General features: G+C 36.3%; 2 protein-coding genes across 4 annotated transcripts in view; one reads left to right on the top strand and one right to left on the bottom strand.

Moving 5' to 3' along the window:
- Positions 1 to 1,499: 1,499 nt before the first annotated feature.
- LOC126824414 (potassium voltage-gated channel protein Shaw-like) lies at positions 1,500 to 3,460 on the top strand (the record flags this gene model as incomplete). Its single annotated transcript, XM_050553636.1, has 2 exons — positions 1,500 to 1,598; positions 2,999 to 3,460. Coding segments are annotated over 2 exons (522 nt in total), but the record flags the coding sequence as incomplete, so codon positions are not given.
- Positions 3,461 to 8,131: 4,671 nt separating this feature from the next.
- LOC126823786 (potassium voltage-gated channel subfamily C member 1) overlaps positions 8,132 to 19,376 on the bottom strand; it is a 110,750-nt gene continuing 99,505 nt past the window's right edge. For all 3 annotated transcript variants that reach the window (XM_050552769.1, XM_050552770.2, XM_050552768.2), the window contains exon 3: positions 8,132 to 17,512. In XM_050552769.1, the coding sequence (XP_050408726.1) occupies positions 16,403 to 17,512 (1,110 nt within the window). In that variant the 3' untranslated portion in view covers positions 8,132 to 16,402. The remainder of the gene's footprint in view (positions 17,513 to 19,376) is intronic.

Raw genomic sequence — 19,376 nt, 5'->3', positions numbered from 1 at the left:
AACGTAGCTCTGATTAAAAATGCAGTATTCGTTTTCCATAGAACTGTTTTCTACATCTTAATTTTAATAATACCGATACCACCGTTAGCCTTTAGGGCGATTGTAGTTTTATTTATGAAGATCTGATCGTTTTACCGGTAAGGCGACCTGTTTTAAATTAAGTCAACTTTAAATATTCAAAGTAGACAGTTTTTAGCATCAACTGTTCTTTGGAACTTTAAATAAAATATTCTAGCCAAGTCTCTCAATTTCAATATTAAATGTTATAATTAGTTAAATTAGCATAACAACTACAGCTGATCAAGTCACCTTTATTAATGTGTTCTCAAAACAACCCATCCTGCAGCAACACAGACGGTTGTATATGTAGCTAGAACCGTAACATATGTTCTTCGCAACTCACCCATACGAGGATGTGGTGCCGAGTGATCTATCGTGGCATAGGCGTCTTTTGAGTGCAAATTATCGTGGCAACCCAGCTTTTCCTTTCATACTCGTAGGACTACCATCCGAATGCAATCTTGTGTCAATCCACTTACCCGTGACAAATGGGACGCAAGCATGAATAACTTTTGCAAGAGATAGCTCTGATAATAATAATTTTCATAATACCGAATCTTATGCAAAGATATTCCCATCCATAGAAAAGAGATTGGTTCTTATGCACGCTGAGGTATTGTGGCAGTCTTGAGGTGCTAAAATGTGACGTAACAGGCAGATGACGTCACCATCGGAAGAAATGTGTTGCCATGTTGAATCACGTCACAGATACATGATGTCGCCTTATTATTAATAAACGTAAGGCCCAGTGCCAGTGACCACAAGGTTTATTATGTAGCTTAGCTAGCTTGAGTAAAATAACAACAAAACGAATTGGTTTGTTTGATGATTAACACACATAAGGATCCAATACAGGTAACTAAGCGATGTTATATCTTATTTCTAAATCTAAATTCATATACTACATCAGTTACGGCTAGGCATGGCTAGTTTGAGTTTCGTTTCAAAGACATGTCATTGATGGACCATGCCATGGTTTCACGATAATCCAAAAAACATTCATGTGTCCAGGGACAGTCAACATTCCGCATAGCCCACCTGTTTTGTTTTAAAAGATAATAACGTGTAAAATCAACCCAGACTGGTTAAAAATGTAGAATTTTGTACTTTTCAGATACTAATGATCATAATCCGGTCTACGGCTACGTAAAGTAAAAACCAACGAAAGAAGACCAACACAAAGCTTTGTGAGAATGGCATTGCTAAATACCCCAGAAATAGGCAGGAGGCATTCCCTTTATAGTAATACTAATACAGACCTGCAAAGAACGGACTCTTGTTCACTTGGCGCAATGAGAGGACCATCTTTAGAAGATTACGACATTGATGACCTCAACGAATCCTCAACACTGACCCTAAATATAGGTGGAAAAATATTCAAAACCTACGCGAAAACTCTGTCCAAGCTACGCAGTGTAAAAATCGACGAGATCTGTTCCCGTGCTAGAAAATCAGAATTGTTTTTTGATCGAAATCCAGAGGTGTTCGCCGCCATACTGGACTACTGTCGTTACAGCGAACTGCACCTCCCGAGAAACGTTTGTGTGATTGTATGTAAAAAAGAGTTAGCTTTCTGGGGAGTTAATGAGTCACTTATTACTGATTGTTGTAAAAAATATCTTATGGATTGCACAAATGAAATTCAACTCCAGGAAGGCCTCCTTTCGGAATTTATTCGATTGAGACCTAAAAAGGCATGCGATGCCAAAAATACCCGAGAACGGATTTATAATCTTTTGCACCACCCAGAGACATCTACAGCAGCAAAGGTGAGAATGAAGAGAAAAACAAAACGTCATTTAAGGTGTACAATTATCATTTTATCTTGTTGTCTTTAGCTATCCTTTAATAAATTAGGGTAACAACTAATCAAATAAATTTAATAAGCTTACTTCAAAAATTCTCTTAACGGACTGACAACTTTCAGTAAGCCGAACTTGATATTTACCATGAATTATGAAGGAATTCTCTTTGCAAAAAATAAACAAATATCAAATCAAGTGAATGTTAAATATTGTAATTGGTAGAGCAATATCCAGGAATAATTCAGAATAACTTTTTCCAAAATATCTTTCCAGATCTGGATAATAAATTTGTATGGCTGTAAAATATGGAAATGAAATGAAATGGGGTTTAACGTCCTACTGTTCTGCTCCTAACCTGGGCTAATGAAGACGGGCATACGCCATACAATGTGCTATGAGGGAAATTTTGCCCGGGCAGCTGCGCTATGGCCTACTCTTATATCGAATTCCAACTGCCAAGGGATGTTTTACGTGCACGCCAATGTGTACACGGGACCTCGGTATTTCGTCCCATCCGAACGACTAGACAGCTGTTCAGATGAATTATTATCTTATATTTTTCTTCATTTCAGTTTTGGGCAGCTTTATATTATATTTTAGTTTTGGCGTCTGTGGGCAGTATTTTTCTGTCCACGGTTCCCCAATGTCGTGTTCCTGTCAGTAGTGAAGAGCTTCCACCATTATACCAGTCAGATCATGATCATGATAATCATTCCATGTCTAAACGGAGTTTAGATGATGAACCCGACGATGTTCCTGTAGTTAATTTGACGAAGTTCTCCCATCCTATATTTTCTGCTATCTACAGTAGCGATTACATGTTACAGCAGATGGAGACAAACTCTAAAATCCGAATGATGGTGACCACTAAAGTTGTTCCTGCTCTGGACATTCTGGACATGGTGTGCATGATTTATTTTACGTTGGAGTTTATAGCACGGGTGATCACTGTGCCGAGTCGGTTACGTATGTTCATGCATTTCTTTACGTGGTGTGACCTTATGTATTTGATACCTGTTTGGATTCTGTGGATAGGCCAACTGATTGACCCGAGTTTCTGGAGAGCACCCGAAAACATCACAGCCTTTGTGTTTCTTGAGTTTTTCATAGTTGCTCGTGTGGTGGCGCTGTTTCGCGTAGCCAATCAGTACAAAGCACTAAGGGTCCTTATATTATCCATGAAAGCAAGTCTTGGAGAAATATTACTTTTGCTAGTGTTTGTTATGTTCGCCATGGTCGTGTATTCGTCATTAATTTATTGTGTGGAAATTTTCATTGTGGGATCCATGGATAACATGTTTGAAGGACTATGGTGGAGTATTATTACCATGACAACTGTGGGTTATGGTGACATGGTACCCAAATCCGGTTTGGGTTATCTCGTGGCGTGTATCTGTGCGCTAACGGGTATTATTCTGATTGGTATGCCCGTGCCCATTATTACAAGTAACTTTCATAAGTATTACGGTTTTAGGAATACCCGTGAAGAAGTCATCCAGCCTTCACCATCTCAAGTTACCAATGTGGTTTCTCCAAGCAGAAATGAACCCGATTAATTCAAGCTCCCTAAGTAATATTAGAAACAACTAAAACATTTCAAGCAATTCTAGATAGTACAATATCCAGTTTAAACAAATTAATTCGGTGAAAGAATGTGTTCTTAGTAGATTATTTGCACGGGAAGTTAATTTTCTGCTGAAAAAAAAAAAAAATCTTCATTGTTTTAAATCTAACGCCGAGAGAAAATGCTGACACAAGTTAAAACAAAATTGTGATTGAAGTGGTGATTTTATTTTTAAGATTGATTTCCGTTTAAGGATTCAAGAATGTGACGCATGCATCCGATAATTGGGTCGGTGAAGAAGGATGAAATGTTTCTCATTTTTTTTCTAGAAATAGCTCAAATTATTTCTTGAAAAAAGGAGCAATCTAATGATGGCCATTTTTAAAGTTAATCTAATTTGATTTACTTCTGTTGTGATTTATGACCTTATAATACAACAAGTACAGTTTTTGTGATCAGTGATTGACCCTTCAGCCTTTTTAAAATCCGATTTATTCTGAGTTTTATTGCCTACTTTTTGGGGTATTTTGTGAATTCTCTATAATGATTAAAGGTGCAAAGACAGAAAGTTACAGAAATGGGGTGTAACATCCACTCGACACATACTAGGTTATTTCGGGACTAAGATGGTACAATTTTATTTCAATATAACACCATTCAGTTATACAGTGTGCTATGAGGGAAATTTTGCCCGGGCAGCGGCACTATCGCCTACTCTTATATCGAATTCCAACTGCCAGGGGATCTTTTGCGTGCATTCCAATATATACACGGGACCTCGGTTTTTCGTCTCATCCGAAGGACTAGACAGCACCAAGGGGAAACCACGTCTGAAAATCTGGATGAAGCATGTAAAAGAACATTTGACAGTTGGAATTCGATGTGAAGTAGGCGGAAACGCCGCTGTCAGAGAAAAATTTTCCCCGTAGCACATACTTCATTAACCGTGTTGGTGCAGAAGAGTAGGACGTTAAACCCCATTTCATTTTAGTCATTGCCCGGGGGTGATAATGGGACGTGTTTCTCCTGTTCGTGCTAAATACACCCGAGAATTATAAAAAATAAATCACGAAAAATATCGTAGACTCCGACAACACCCTGTACAATATTCACATAACCATAAAACTCATATCTCTACCTGCATACGTAAATTGGCATGACTCATCGGACTATAAAAAATGAATTAACCTATAGATAAAGCGGTGAGCGACAAATATAAAGTTCATACAACCTTCGTCTTCGTCCATTATAAAATGGATAAATTATTTCAAACAACCCTTAAACATACATTATGCAAGAGCTAAATCTGCCTATTGCAGTTCTTTCTTCAGGCCTGAAATGTTATATAAGTAAAAGTTCTTAATTAAACATTAATTAACTTTTCCAGACCATAATCAACTCTCGATGTCAACGCTAGCCTGCGATATTTACTGGATTAGGATCCGATTTGCTGCTCAACTTGCATTCATGATTTAATCATGAAATGGATAATCGAGGCTATGTTTTCTATTGTACCGACTTTAGTAATGATGATCGAGGCTAGGCCGAAAATTCAATCGCTAAAATCTCGGTTCAGAGTGCATCAATTTGACGGAAATTTTCAGCAAATCCCCTTTACATTATCTAGTTTATAACTATTGTAATGAGAACTGTCAGCTCTTTATCTAGTCTCCCATAATGTATCTTTAGTGTAGAAAGAAAATTAAATTCCACCCCAGTACAGTGATCATCCTCAAGATTATCCTGTCCCAAATCTAAATGGAAAACAAACAAATTCTACTAGATATATATGGCTTTACTCTTCCATCCGTATGCTGTCCAAGTATACATTCACCATTTGCCGGAAACTATTGAGAAATACCGAATGCGCCGATTGTCGTGGCTTAAATGCAACAAAATAAATGAAATAAAATGGAGTTTAATGTCCTACTTTTCTGGACCGACATTGCTAATGAAAACGGACATACGCCATGCAATTGCTATAAGATAAGGGAAAGTTTGCCTGAACAACGGCGCTACGGCCTACTCTTATTTCGAATTCCATCTGTCAAGGGTTCTTTTACGTGCACGTAAAGGTGTACAAGGGACATCGGTTTTTCGTTCCATGCGAACGATTATATACGTTGCCCCTTGCCAGACCCTCAGTCCTACATGACAGACGAGGGGGACCACGCCGGAAAATCCCTATGAATTTTCTCGGTCAACACCGGGATCAAACACGGAACCTTCATGTTAGCGAGAAAAGTATTACTCACTGAGCCACCGCTGCTTCGTACAACGAGATAACAACAATAAGATGTTTAGTGTTATTATTTCTCTTTCAATTACCGTAGCTTAAAATTAGCTCTTGTCTGACTACTATCTTCCTTTTTTTGAAAAAAACTTGAAATGTCAGTCTTCACTTGTAAAAGGTCAGATTTTAATTTAGGCGGATAAACAATTTAAAAAAAAAACGATAATCAAGTTTATGGTCTCGATTAACATTTATTATGATAGATAACAAGATAATTTATTGGTTTATTTGACTATCTTCTTGTTGTTTTATTTCTAGTTTTTATACTATGTAACAGATGTTATCCGATAGATCTGGACATAAAAATTGCTGTTTCAAAGGCAATAATTAATTTTAAACCGGGTTGTGAATGGAATTGGAAGGAGAAGAATATATCAGAATTGGAACCATGTAAATCAACTTAGATCGTGTCAGGAATGGACTGACATTATATGCTAAGAAGTGCCAGAAACGGACTTACCACTGGCAGGTCGTGCAAAGCACACAGTTCAGTGGGTCTAAGAACGCATTAAGCCATAAGAACAACCATAGACATAGTATAATCATTATACTACGACTAAGCCGTAACCGGAACTGAAAAACCAGGGTTAGCTTCTCTACAAACAGCTTATTAAATCACCGGTTAACACCAACTCAAACGATGCAACTTCAGGGCAGACTAAAATTGGCAATCTTCTATTGTTAAGAACGGATGAAAGAGACTACAAAGATAAATGAAATGGGTTTAACCTCCTAATTTTCCGGACCAACCATATCAATGACGGGTCTTCGACATGTTGCCATAGGTATACACAAGACGTCGGGTTTTCGTCACAACTGGAGGTCGGGTGTTCGATCCCTGCATTGGCCGAGAAAGTTCATCTCGATTTTCCGGCGTGGTTCCCCCTTGTGAGTGATGCAGAACTGAGGGCCTGACAAGGACAGCTGCCTAGTCGTTCGGATGGGACGAAAAACCGAGGTCCCGTGTACACATTGGCATGCACGTAAAAGATCCCTTGGCAGTTGGAATTCGATATAAGAGTAGGCCGTAGCGCCGCTGCCCGGGAAAAATTTCCCTCATAGCACACTGTATGGCGTATGCCCGTCTTCAATTAGCCCAGGTTAGGTGCAGAAGAGTAGGACGTTAAACCCCATTTCATTTCATTTTCGTCACAACACATTAATTTGCCAGGTTCTCCACCCTGAACCACTGACAGCGTCAGACTCTTTGTCTGTTCTTTGTCGAACTTTAAACTTTATTACGGGCAAAACAAGGGGTTTGCTGTTCATATATAAAAAGTTAAGTATAATGGATAGCAATATAGCATAAATACTCCACCCCCTAATAGTACAATCTCTTAATCCGTCCACCGATAACCCTTATAAAGCATAAAAAATAAAAACATAAGCAACAAGCGGTTGCCATGAAAGATGCTCCCACATTTTGCAAGAGATGGACAGGGAATTAGCTAAAAAGAACTCGATTTTTCGTACAATTAGGGGCCACAATCCACGAAGTTAGGTTCTGATACGTACAGATATCGAAATGAACCCAGATCTTTTGGATATAAACCTATATATTAAGTTTCATAAAAATCTGACAAAAATTGTGACCTCTAGAGGGTCAGCAAACTCAACCTACCTGATGGTGTGAAGGTGATATATTTGAACGTTTTGTTTAAATTGGATAAAAATTGTGACCTGCAGAGGCCATAATCCATGAAAATACGGTCCGGTCCGATACATGGCAATATCGAAGGGATATAAACCTGTATTTAAAGTTTCATCAAAATCGGATAAAAATTGTGACCCGTAGAGTGTCCACAAACAAAATCAGAACGGACAGGGACGACGACAATATACGTCTGTATGAAAATGCGGGCGTATAAAAACCAATACGATGCGAACGAATACCATATTGGTGGAACACACCCCGCACCAAAACAACAATAATGGTTAGCCTCCAGGGAAGAGTAAGAAGGATAAGATCTTGTCTGTCAGTCCTCGAACCTTCGGATGTTTCACACTGATAATCTCCCAGTATTATACCAGGACAGCTGAATTATTTACCTTTCCAAAGATGTAGTCCAGTATTGATGCTGTGTACAAGCCAACAGATATGTACACATCACATACAAAACTTCGGATGAGTAAAATGGTTGCAGATCTATACAGCCCCAGAACACTGTATAATGAAGCTATATTACCGGGGTGGAATATATATGAAAATACTGAAACTAATCTGATAAAAAAAAGGATTTTATCATTTTAACTACCCCCTGGAGGCGGACATAAAAGAGTTATAGGGAAAGAGTCAGACACTTAGGTTGAGTCTGTACTTCCCTGATACCAGTGAGGGTTGTCAAACTCGGAACTGGCTGCTGACCCCTTTTACCCAAATTGATAAAAAGACTAGACAAAGCAACGAACAAAGGGTTTAACAATTTATTGCCTGCAATAATATCACAGTGATGCATAGAAAGGAGAAAAAGCATTAAATATTGAAAAATGGAATCATAAAAAAGTAATATAGAAAGAAACGAAAAACATAGTGCTCGACAGACAGAAACATCAACATACACCATTTCATCAAAATACATTTTAATGGAGACGAGAGGTTCTGCTTTAAAACAGTATATTTCTAGAGTGAAGAAAAATATCCTCTTCACCATTTAAATTTTTCTTGTGGACTTTAATAAACTATAATCATATAAACGACGCTCATTCCAAACGCCACGTATGTACACATATTCGCATGCCTTAGGCTAAATAAATCCATTTTCATACAAATATGAATAATCAAAATTCGAATCCACTATAAAGGCATAACTCCAAAGGAACATCCCAAACGCCAGCAAGGAGAAAATTTGTATGTCTTATCTGGAAGAGTAATGTAGATCTAGATTTGCTAATATCGAACCCGCTATTAAAACATGCCTTGCAAATATACCCCTATTTTGAAACATCATGGTAAGCAACATCTTCCCGGGATCAAAGTAATACATTCCAAAACGTAGGCCCTATATCACGTGGACTAAAGTATGTGTCCATCGTGGACAGTTGGGGTTTAAAATAAATTATCGATTTTACAGAGTGCTATCTGGCTTTTGAATTTGAATAGATATTTCAGTTAAAAATGGCCATTTAAGTTTAAGCATGCATTAAAACTAGGTTGTGATTGATCGAAAATATTGCATTGTCTAAAGTCAGACGAGCAACCACTGGTGGCGTACCTAAGTATTTATAATTACAAGTCACGAGCGGATGGGTAAAGCAACTACCAAAACTGGTATGCTATAAATATGAATTAGTTCTCTCACATCGCAAATTCACGATTATTGACGGTAGTGAGTTTCATAATAGACACCGCCGCTGGTCACGTTTTCATACTGAAAAGGCTTGACAATATAGTGAAAGATGTTGCTTGGTCTAGAACTCTAAATTTGGCTATATATAAAACTCCTTTAATATTGCAATAAGGTAAACTTTACATGACGGCACTACATACTGATCGGTTTAATGGTGTGTTGGCTTTGCCAAGATAGCAGGAACTTTGCTAAATTGAATCAATATATAGCACTTTAAAATGAGGGATGTTTTTAAATTCGACCTTTTCAATTTACTTCTAACCAATCTATACCGTGCTTTAGATGAGTCGAGAGGATAAGCTAGCTAGTTGTAACAAACCGAAGATAAACCAGAGGGCTCATTTTTACGCCGCCATGTTTAATAGCTTTTAATGGCCGCCCGTAAAACGGCTAGGGACTCTTCAGCGGATAAAACATTTCAAGTGAATTAAAGAATTCAATTAACGATGATTCCTAAAAGTTTTTAAATTATGCTAGGTGCCAAAAATAATCAGAAAAAAGAGATAAACTGGAAATGAAAGATGAAACTAAGCTAGCTGCCATAATTGGAATATTTTTCCATTTTCGACTTTCAAAGAAACACGTTTTTTTAAATAAAATGTCGGGTTAGTAACAATTATATCGAGCACACGTTGTCAAAATCACCACTAAAACTGATACAAATGTTATTACAAATCTAATAATTTAATATATCGTGATTAAACCTTGTCTCTGCGAGATATATGTCTTTAACTATATATTTTTTTATATAAATCAAATGTTTGATTTTACGTAATTTGACTATTCAGATACCCCGAGAGTCTACATACATTCGATGTTAAGCTATCATACCATTCAACTCCTTTTGTCATTTCGTTTCGTTATTTTCCGGTAAATTTGGTTTTCCTGATTTGGTTTCGCATTTTACCCGTTCCCATTCACAAAACTAAATGGCGTCATGCAAACAGTGTGAAATTTAACACTACATGTATATAAAAATTAAGAGAGAATTTAAGAAATATAAAAAGGTGAAAAGATATTAAGAGTAACAAAATAAACCAGGAGCAATAAAACGAAAAGAATTACAAATGTCACACTATAAAAACAATAGCTTGAGCGCGATTTAATTAAAGACTTGAATTGCTTCAGTTATATATACAATGACAAAACGTGTTGGCAAATTGTAATTAATTTATTTAATTAAATCAAAGTTTCTGTGTTCATAATTATATCACATAAAAAGGAAAGACAAATTTTTAGTTTTAAAATGATATACATGTTAATAAATACTTCGAGGTTACATACAATGTTATTTATACATATATAGGCCAAACTAGGCCCAATGTCTAGATCAATGTAGTCTAGATCATCTAGTTATCTGATCATGGTACTTCCTGTTTACAAATGATAGCTAACTAGTAAACGGACGTTTAGACAAATAACAATGAATACAAGATTAAATTATATACACCTTATCTTCATGGAATATTAAAAGAGAGGAAAAGATATTGATAAGGTCACACCAATTTTATTTTCTATTCTTTGGAAAACCGGTAAAACATTTCCTTTTAAAAACCAAAAGTTCTTGGTTGTGCTGTTAAAAAGTTTTAAGTTTCACATTTTTAACTTTTGAAATTTTAAACAAAGTATATTTCACTAAATCGAAGTGCCTGTTTATTTATCAAGATCCCGAACAACGGAAAATCAAATTGGTGTAGCCTAATTTGATAAATATAATATTGTTGAGACGCTGGAGAGGTTCGTGTCAAGTTTGATTTTGTCTCGGTCGTACAGCACACTGGGCAGTGGGCAATATTCCAACAGTATTATTGTGCTGTTTGTCGTCGTTGGAAACAGACAGGCTGACTATGCACAAGTGTTCGTTGAAAACTGGTTGTTCTCTGCACCTGTACATGTAACTTTAGTCCAGATTTGATTTTAAAGGGACAATAACACTCTTGCTGGCTTGACAGCTCCAGAAAATAAAAAATAGCCTTATTCTAATTACTAGATGTGTTAGTGTCCTACCTGTTGTGTAAATTATCCATTAAATCCTATTTTACTTGTCCAAAGGGTTCAAAAATATTTTTAAATCCAAGTCACATTTGAAAAGCTTTACGTCAGGCTTTTCAAATCATTTAGTTGAATTTTTCCAATTTGTTTAAATTAGGTGTGTTAAGATGAAATTTGTATCATCAATTAATTGGAATATTGTAAAATAGTACAATTTGTTGACCAGAATAAAGATTGGGACATATTATTCAGTTACAACAAGAGTGGTATTGAGCCTTTAACTATCTGCAATAAGCGCCAAGAATTTATCATGTTCAAAAGAACATTATTGCCAGACTATACCTCTATCTCGACTACATGAAGTATTTCCTTAACGAAATACGGATAACTAAAGTAAATATATTATCTTGCCTGTTGGGTCTTCTTGGATACGTGACAAACCCATCTAAGCCGTAAAATGTTTTGCAGTTAGAGATTATATCACATAGCAATCAACATGGCCGCGATTTTGTGTATAGGCGCATGGCCTTTAAAAAGGTTTATTTATTAACCGGAGTCGTGAAGCCAAACAATTTCTTATTAAGGAAATCACAGAAAAGAAGTTTCGATTCAAATCAGTCACATTTGATGACCCAGAAGCAGCCATTTTTGGCGTCTAATATAGTACACGTAATGCTTCCAAGATCTACAAGGTGCACAATATGAGGCCAAAAGTAGCTATAATAGAGACCGTTATGCTACAAATCTCCGCACATGTCTCGCTATCCAGCATTTAGTATGAACTTCAAGGGACGACAACTATGCTTGGGACAATGTTATGCTTAAGGAAGAACACATAAATTTATATTTTGTTGCTGAATGTGTAATAGGATTTAAATAATCGTGGTTAACCACGCCTTTTATACATTACGAAACAAGATCAAATGATAAAACAAAATGAACTCAATTATCAACGGTATGAATGGTTTTATGAAATAAAAACTAAAAGTATGTTTTGCATAGTTGAGCTAGTGATCATGGCTTTTATTCGCCATCTTGTTTTTTTTTTGTATACAAATAAAAATATGATAATAATAATTGTTATTTTCTAAAATGGAAACTGAACAGAATTTATAGAATTATAAAGATAATTGGAAATATTTACAATAGAAAAATTCTAAGTTATGAGTACTCATCCAATCGACAAAATTGAAAGTCCCACGTGCACGTTGATAACGTTATAGCAACGTCAAAATTTTATTACAGATCCACGTTAGTCTCAGATATTGGTTTTTAGCTAGTCTGTCGGAACAAACTCGTCATCTGATGATTATTATGAATACATCGGGGCTTGAAGGTACTGGATCAAAACATTTATTTTAAAATTTCCGGATCATTAATTCCATCAGAAATGAAATGGGATGGCGTTTAACGTTCGGACAGCGGCGCTATAGCCTAGGCCTACTCTTATTTGAATTTCAGTTGTCAAAGGCTATTTACGTGCACGCCACCGTGTACCAAGGAACTCATTGTTTCGTCCCATCTCGACATAAAGGTAATATATTCATCTTTTGATCCTAATTTCCGGACGCGACATCCACATCGGAGACTAGTTACTGTTTCCAGAAACTACAAGGAATATTTATATTCTCAGTATCACAGTCCCTATATATTCACATTAACCACCGATCTGCGACGGGTCAGAATTTATCACCCGGGGTCAATTATTACTAATTGTGTTGGGTGTAGGGGTATATTTTAACCCTATCAATCCACAGATGACACTTTATGTCTCGTGCCCACTTGAGAGCTGCCGATGTCTAATAATTTGTATTATGAATAAAACTGTATATGCTTTTCGTGAAATTTGAAAATCTATTCATAAAATCTAAAATGTCTTTTGATCGTTTGATTACTAAGAATCCGTTTCCCATCAAGGATCTCAAAAATGTGTTTAGTGTTATCAATATGGTAAATGTATTTAAAAATAAAACAAAATCTAAAAACCTGTCTATACTAATCTATACGGTTTATTATAAATTTAAATGTTCTTTTAATAAAAAGAACCATAATGCCATAATTATTAGTGTTAATATCAAAATATACAATTCAATTCATAAAACTTTGGAAAGCTCAATAGCGGGACAACAGCCATCTTGATCTTACCCTTGGTTCGCCACAAAGTTAAGTACCCTCGGTACGAATGGTGACATGATATTGTTGTATAGCAATCGTGACCAAACTTGATTGGTCTCAATGTCACAAAGTTAACAAACTGCTGAAATGGTGTTTACACTCGAACATCTAGCAAAATAACAATTATCACTGCATTGATACCGAGGGTGCTATATACGTATTGTTAGACAAAGGAGAAGAAAAAGGTGGATAACAACGGACACTTTCTTTAATCATATGAATATTGTTACTTAGAATCAAAGTTATATAAATCTTGAAAAATGATTTACTCGAACTCTGGCTTTCTCGAGTACAAATGCGTGGATACATACCTAAAAAATTTTTTAACCGTCTTTCCATTGTCTTAGTAGTATCGAACAATCAGTATAATCTATCTCGCGCATAGTTCCAAAACATGAAATTATTGCGAAAATTGGAAAAGATTGCCAAAAAAACTCAACGAGTTATATGCTTTGTATTAACGGCTTTGTAATCAAGTGTTTAGGATATTCTGCGAGCCAATATAAAAGTATTATATAGATGTTTATGTTCTTATATCAAATATTCAAATGAATAAAAAATGTCTTACAATATTCAATTTCAACACTCGGCTTGTCATAAAAGATTATAAAGATTATTTAAGCTATATCATAGAATAAGAAGAAAAAAAGGTGATTTCGTGTGAAATAATTTTGATTAAAGTGCAGATGAATAAAAACATGCTTAAATATGTTATTTGGCCGAATGCATAAAATATTACCAATTACCCGTGTTCAACTTTTACAATATTCGTGTTAGTTTAAAATGCAAGACATCGGCTATACAATTGTTCATAATCATACTATATCCATCTTTGCTCGTCCTGTTGTTCGAAGATGAGAAATGGACAGGATATTCCATAGACTGGTCTTGCTACTAGGTCACTCCTTTTCTGATTTCGATATGCCGTAGCATAGGACATCCTGGCGTTTTTTTAGAGCATGTTATCCAGTCTAGGTATTCCAATGCTTGGGTAATTAAAATAATACTGAAACATGATAATACGATTTGATACTGTAATTCAACTATTGAGGAAGTAGTGTAATGAAGACTTATATATAATGATGTATTAATAAAGGCACTAAAAAAATAATAAACATCGTCTGTCGTCCTGATGGGACAATGGGACAATTTGTCGTTCTGCTGGGACAAATTGTAATCCTGGTGGGACAATCTGGTTATACTATACCTCACAATATTTACCCTTTCGTTTAGCAGCCGCATAGATGACCCAATTGAGTATCAATACAGTATATACCGTGCTATTATTATATTATGGTTAAATAAAAGATAAATACTCTGGACACAATTAGGTCATCTGCTAGGCGTCTAATAAGCCCAAAGAGTAAAAATAAGTTAATTATTATAGACGTCAATCACTGTTTTGGTCGTTGTCTGGTAACTGGTAATGCCAGTATTCATGCAATCGCCGCCTTGCAAGTGTACTACTTATAGCTATACGTTAAACGCTCTATACTGTTTCAAAAAAAGGGAATCTTCCCGTGAAGTCTCTCGTACGATATAATGTTCAGTGACTACGTATTTGGATCGCGTCGCTTGGAAACATATCAACAAACCATCATGAATTTGGTTGATAATCAACCCTATCCTGCCTTATTTATTTAAAGAATTATTTCAGCCCGGACACAGACATCTTTAAACTATTTACTACATTCAGCTTCCAGGAAAATATCGCCCATAGAATTTAGTGCATTAAGCGTAATAATTCACAGAGTATCAAGAAACCCTATATAACCTAAATGATAATTAGAATATACTATTAAATTTAGATTATGTACTCAAAACTCAAGTTATAAGATTGTATACCGCCCCCCCCCCCCATTCCCCGCGAGGTAATAAATACTTGTAGCCCTTGTATAATTAATACGTTATCTGTTGCACGCCTGACTTTGTTAGTTTAGACCGATAATTTTAATCGCGATAACACGGTGTTAGCAAATTAACTAATCCGAATACTAGTATCACGCAGAATCCGAGGTACGGAACGTATACCATTGAAATGAAATGCAGTTTAACGTCCTACTATTCTGCATCGATTGGCTTAATGAAGACGGACATACACCGTGTAGTGAGCTATAGTCGAAATTTTTCCCGGACAGCAGCACTACGGCCTACTTTTTTTCGAATCCCAACTGTCAATGGTTCTTTTAGATGCATGTCAATGTGTACACAGGACCTTGTTTATTTTTTGTCACATCCGAAGAACTAGAACTGTTTTGCTAGGATCTCCATCATGCACCACTAACAGGGGAAAATAAAGCAAAGAAACCCAGAGGAACTTTCTCGGCCAACACCGGAAGCGAACCTGGGACCTCACTCACTGAGTAGCTTTAAAAACGGACCATACCAGGTAAGCCCAAAAGAAAACAGATGAATTATTCCATGGCTACAGTATAAGTAGTTAGTAAAATTCAATATGAATTAAAAAGGTATAATTTGAAATCTATAGTACTATCCTAAAATGGTTAAGTCAAGTAACTCTTTTCCTATAAAAGTTATACAATATATCCCTAAAAAGACATGTTTTTTGATCGATATGAAAACAATATGTCTGTATGACATCTAAATTAAAATCTAATGTCTATGTTTAACAATTTCACAAATTAAAGTATAAAATATTTAATACACAGGGGCGATTTACCACGTCTGTTCAAACTGACATTTTACCTTTACAGAAACCAAAGAGTCCATTCCTTTAAATATATCACAATTATTAATAATGTTTTCCATGTAATGGTGGTTATAATAATATCCTGTGTGTATTCTCCATCCCAGCCGTAGACATGTAATAATTACAAATTTGAGCATGTAACACTCTATAATAAATATGTACACATTGTTATTTTGAACATCCACTTACATCACGGGTAGTTTAGATAGCCAGTCACTGGACTGCCTTAACACACTCGTCGGTTAACTATCACAATATGACGTTCATTAAACGCACTAGTCGGTTTTACTATCACTAATTGCCGGAATTAATGCACTCAACGGTTTGCGATCACTAATTGCCTTGAATAAACGCACTGATGGGTTTTGCTATCACTAATTGACGTGATGAACAGTACGAATTGACACCATTCAACGCACTCGATTTTACTATCACTAATCGCTAACGTCTTACTGATTAAACGCACTTGCTGTTTTTATCATCACTATTTGACGTTAAAGCAATTGTTTCTCCTAGTTCAATGGCAGCTGAGTCGGAAAATGTTCGAGTTGTTCGAAACGAGTTGTTCACATATTTTCCTTCTTCTTCGTCTTTTGCCGATTCTTGCATTCTTTCTACGTCTTTCTCTCGTCGCGCCAACCCATATTGAACATGCGTGTAATACAAAACAAAATTACTCACAATAATCGGTACGGTAAATGCAATGGTTAACAATCCAGCAATTGCACATAACGAACCGATGATGTAACCGAAACCGGTTTGGGGGTACATATCGCCGTAACCCACTGTCGTCATAGTAACGATACTCCACCAGAATCCGATTGGAATGTTATCATATCCTTCATTTCCTTCAGCAAAATGCATAAGCGAGGCAAACACAACCATACCGATTAACAAAAATACACACATTAACATTAGCTCATTAAAACTAGCTTTCAGGGTATACAGCATTATCCATAATCCGGGAACATGTCGTATCAACCGGAATATACGACACAATCTGAGCATGCGCAGTATAATCATAAAGTCCATAATAACCATACCTTTCCGACCAATGGGATCAAACATAAGAAATATCATCTCAATGTAGTCTGGTATGATGGCGACCATGTCGATTATGTTTTGAAGAGATCGCATGAATTTGATTTTACTTGGAGAGCAGACGAATCGAGAGATGAACTCCAAACTGAAAAAGAAAAGACAGCTCAAGTCGATGACGACTAAGCTTGGGTGGGGTAACGTTTTTCGTTTTCTTTCTCGATATGTTTCTTCGTCAAAATAATCCTCCTCCCCGTTATCATACAGCAAGTCGGGCTCAACCACAGGTTCCGACACCGTTGCTTCTTCCGGTGACGTTAAATTCGCATTAGTTATGTTTTGATGATCAAGAATCACAGTTCCGCTTTGATTAGGCCAATCATATTTGTCCATATTTAAAAATTCATAAATTTTTTGCATAGATTTGCTTTCAATTTCCTGCGGTTTCACTCGGAACATTGGGTGTGTTTCCGCACAGAAGGAAAATATAGAAAGAAGGACAAATATAATGGACACCCAGGCATAGATCTGAAACGATAGAAAAAATAAAATTAGTAAGAATGATAAAATGTCAAGCATAATACAACACACTGTTTGAATCATGCATAACGAAGTAATCTCTACCATAGAAACTTCTGACCTCCTAACGTATCCGAGACTGTGCAAGGTGCATAACTGTTAAGCTTAGTGTTTTCGGTTTTAGTTTAGGCTGGTTTGGGGGATCAGGTCGGTTGGGAAGATCAGGTCGACTGGAAGGATCCGACCGGTTGGGGATTTTATTTCCATATATACAATTCATCTATCTGAAATTCTGGCTTAGAATTAGAGTAACCCATTACCCACCCATAACCTTTCAGTTCACCATAACGCTTGATGTGTCTAAATGGACATGTCGGAGTTTTCGGCCTCCTAACCGACCTGAAAATATATTCTTCCATACAGCTTAGCAGCAAACCCGGTATGATTTAAACCCATAGACAATGGACTAGGGAGATCCAATATTTAAACCAATATCACCATTCGGAAGCCACCAGTCGTTTCTTTTAGAATATCTCACAGACAAAAATATCACATAAGGCAGGTCTAATTTGCTTTTTGGATAAGTTCATACTTTCCGTATATATTAATCGGAGCAGGGAGCCAAATACTGCACTTCTAGTAGATAAATATTCACTGCACATTTATTATATTATATATTCTTCTTTGAATCTTTGCAAGTGTACTTATTTACGTACGAATAAATTGGATTTTTTTAGTTCTTACGGCGTGGATCTTAGGTCTCTCATGTGGTCAGACTTCTATCACGTAAAATTTAAGCTAGATAAACGTCATTTTCTGACGTCATATTAACATTAAAAAGATTAGCAAAATGATGGTAAACGGACCGACCATTTTGAAGTAAAGTTAAAGGTAGATAAATATCAATTTCTGACGTTATATTAATATTAAAAGGATGAGTAAAATGATGGTAAACCGACCGACCATTTTAACGTAAACTTTACGTAAAATCAAAGTCACGATGTTATCTGGGAGAATGTTACAAAAGTAGGGTAGTATTTACGCCGGATCATCCCGTTTCCACCACAATGTTGAAATAAAAATAAAACATATTATTTTACATCATGTAGGTTAGTCTCGAAATAACCCTGTAGTGTTTGATGGACTTTAAACCCCATATCACTTTAGTCTCAAAAGTAGGGCAGACTTTAACATCAATGCCTTAGAAGTGGAGCATATCTTTATAACTGAGTACAGTGTATCTATCATGATCTATAGAGTTGATTCGATTCGGGTATTCCATTTATTTTTCCTTCAAGTAATTCTCATTTCGTGGCAAAAACGAGCTCTTGGCTTTCAATGGCAATCCCATGTAATCTGTTTTTAAATATAGTCAAACGGTTCCCAATTTAAATGAGCGTTATCTTCAGTTTCAGGGAGGGGGGTATTTGAATAATCTGTCAATAAATACAAAGATAACGAGTTTGAAACCTGGAACAGAATTTTAACATAGCAACAATCTAACCTGATGCACAATTTCTTACACGCTCGGAACACATCGTCCCTCGCTTATCGACTATGACGTCCTAGTACGAAATTTGTCCGCTTCGCTGTTGACTTGCAGAGCATTATTATAGGGCCAGGCAAAGTTTTAACGCTGCATTAATTGATACGAACGTCGGTATAGCCAAACAGACGAAAATCCATTTGGGAAAGCCATAATCCAAGCGAACCGGAAGTCTATATTGATTGTTCTGACCGCCCTTTGTTCGACGCTTAATTTGTTGAAACAATGGAAAAATGAAATGAAATGGGATTTAACGTCTTACTGTTCTGCTCCGACTGAGCTAATGAAGACGGGCATAAGCCATACAGTGTGCCAAAGTTTTGCCCG

This window comes from Patella vulgata, chromosome 6, assembly GCF_932274485.2.
Source record: "Patella vulgata chromosome 6, xgPatVulg1.2, whole genome shotgun sequence".
In the NCBI taxonomy this organism is placed as follows: Eukaryota; Metazoa; Mollusca; class Gastropoda; family Patellidae; genus Patella; species Patella vulgata.
This window is presented reverse-complemented; position numbering and strand designations above follow the sequence as displayed.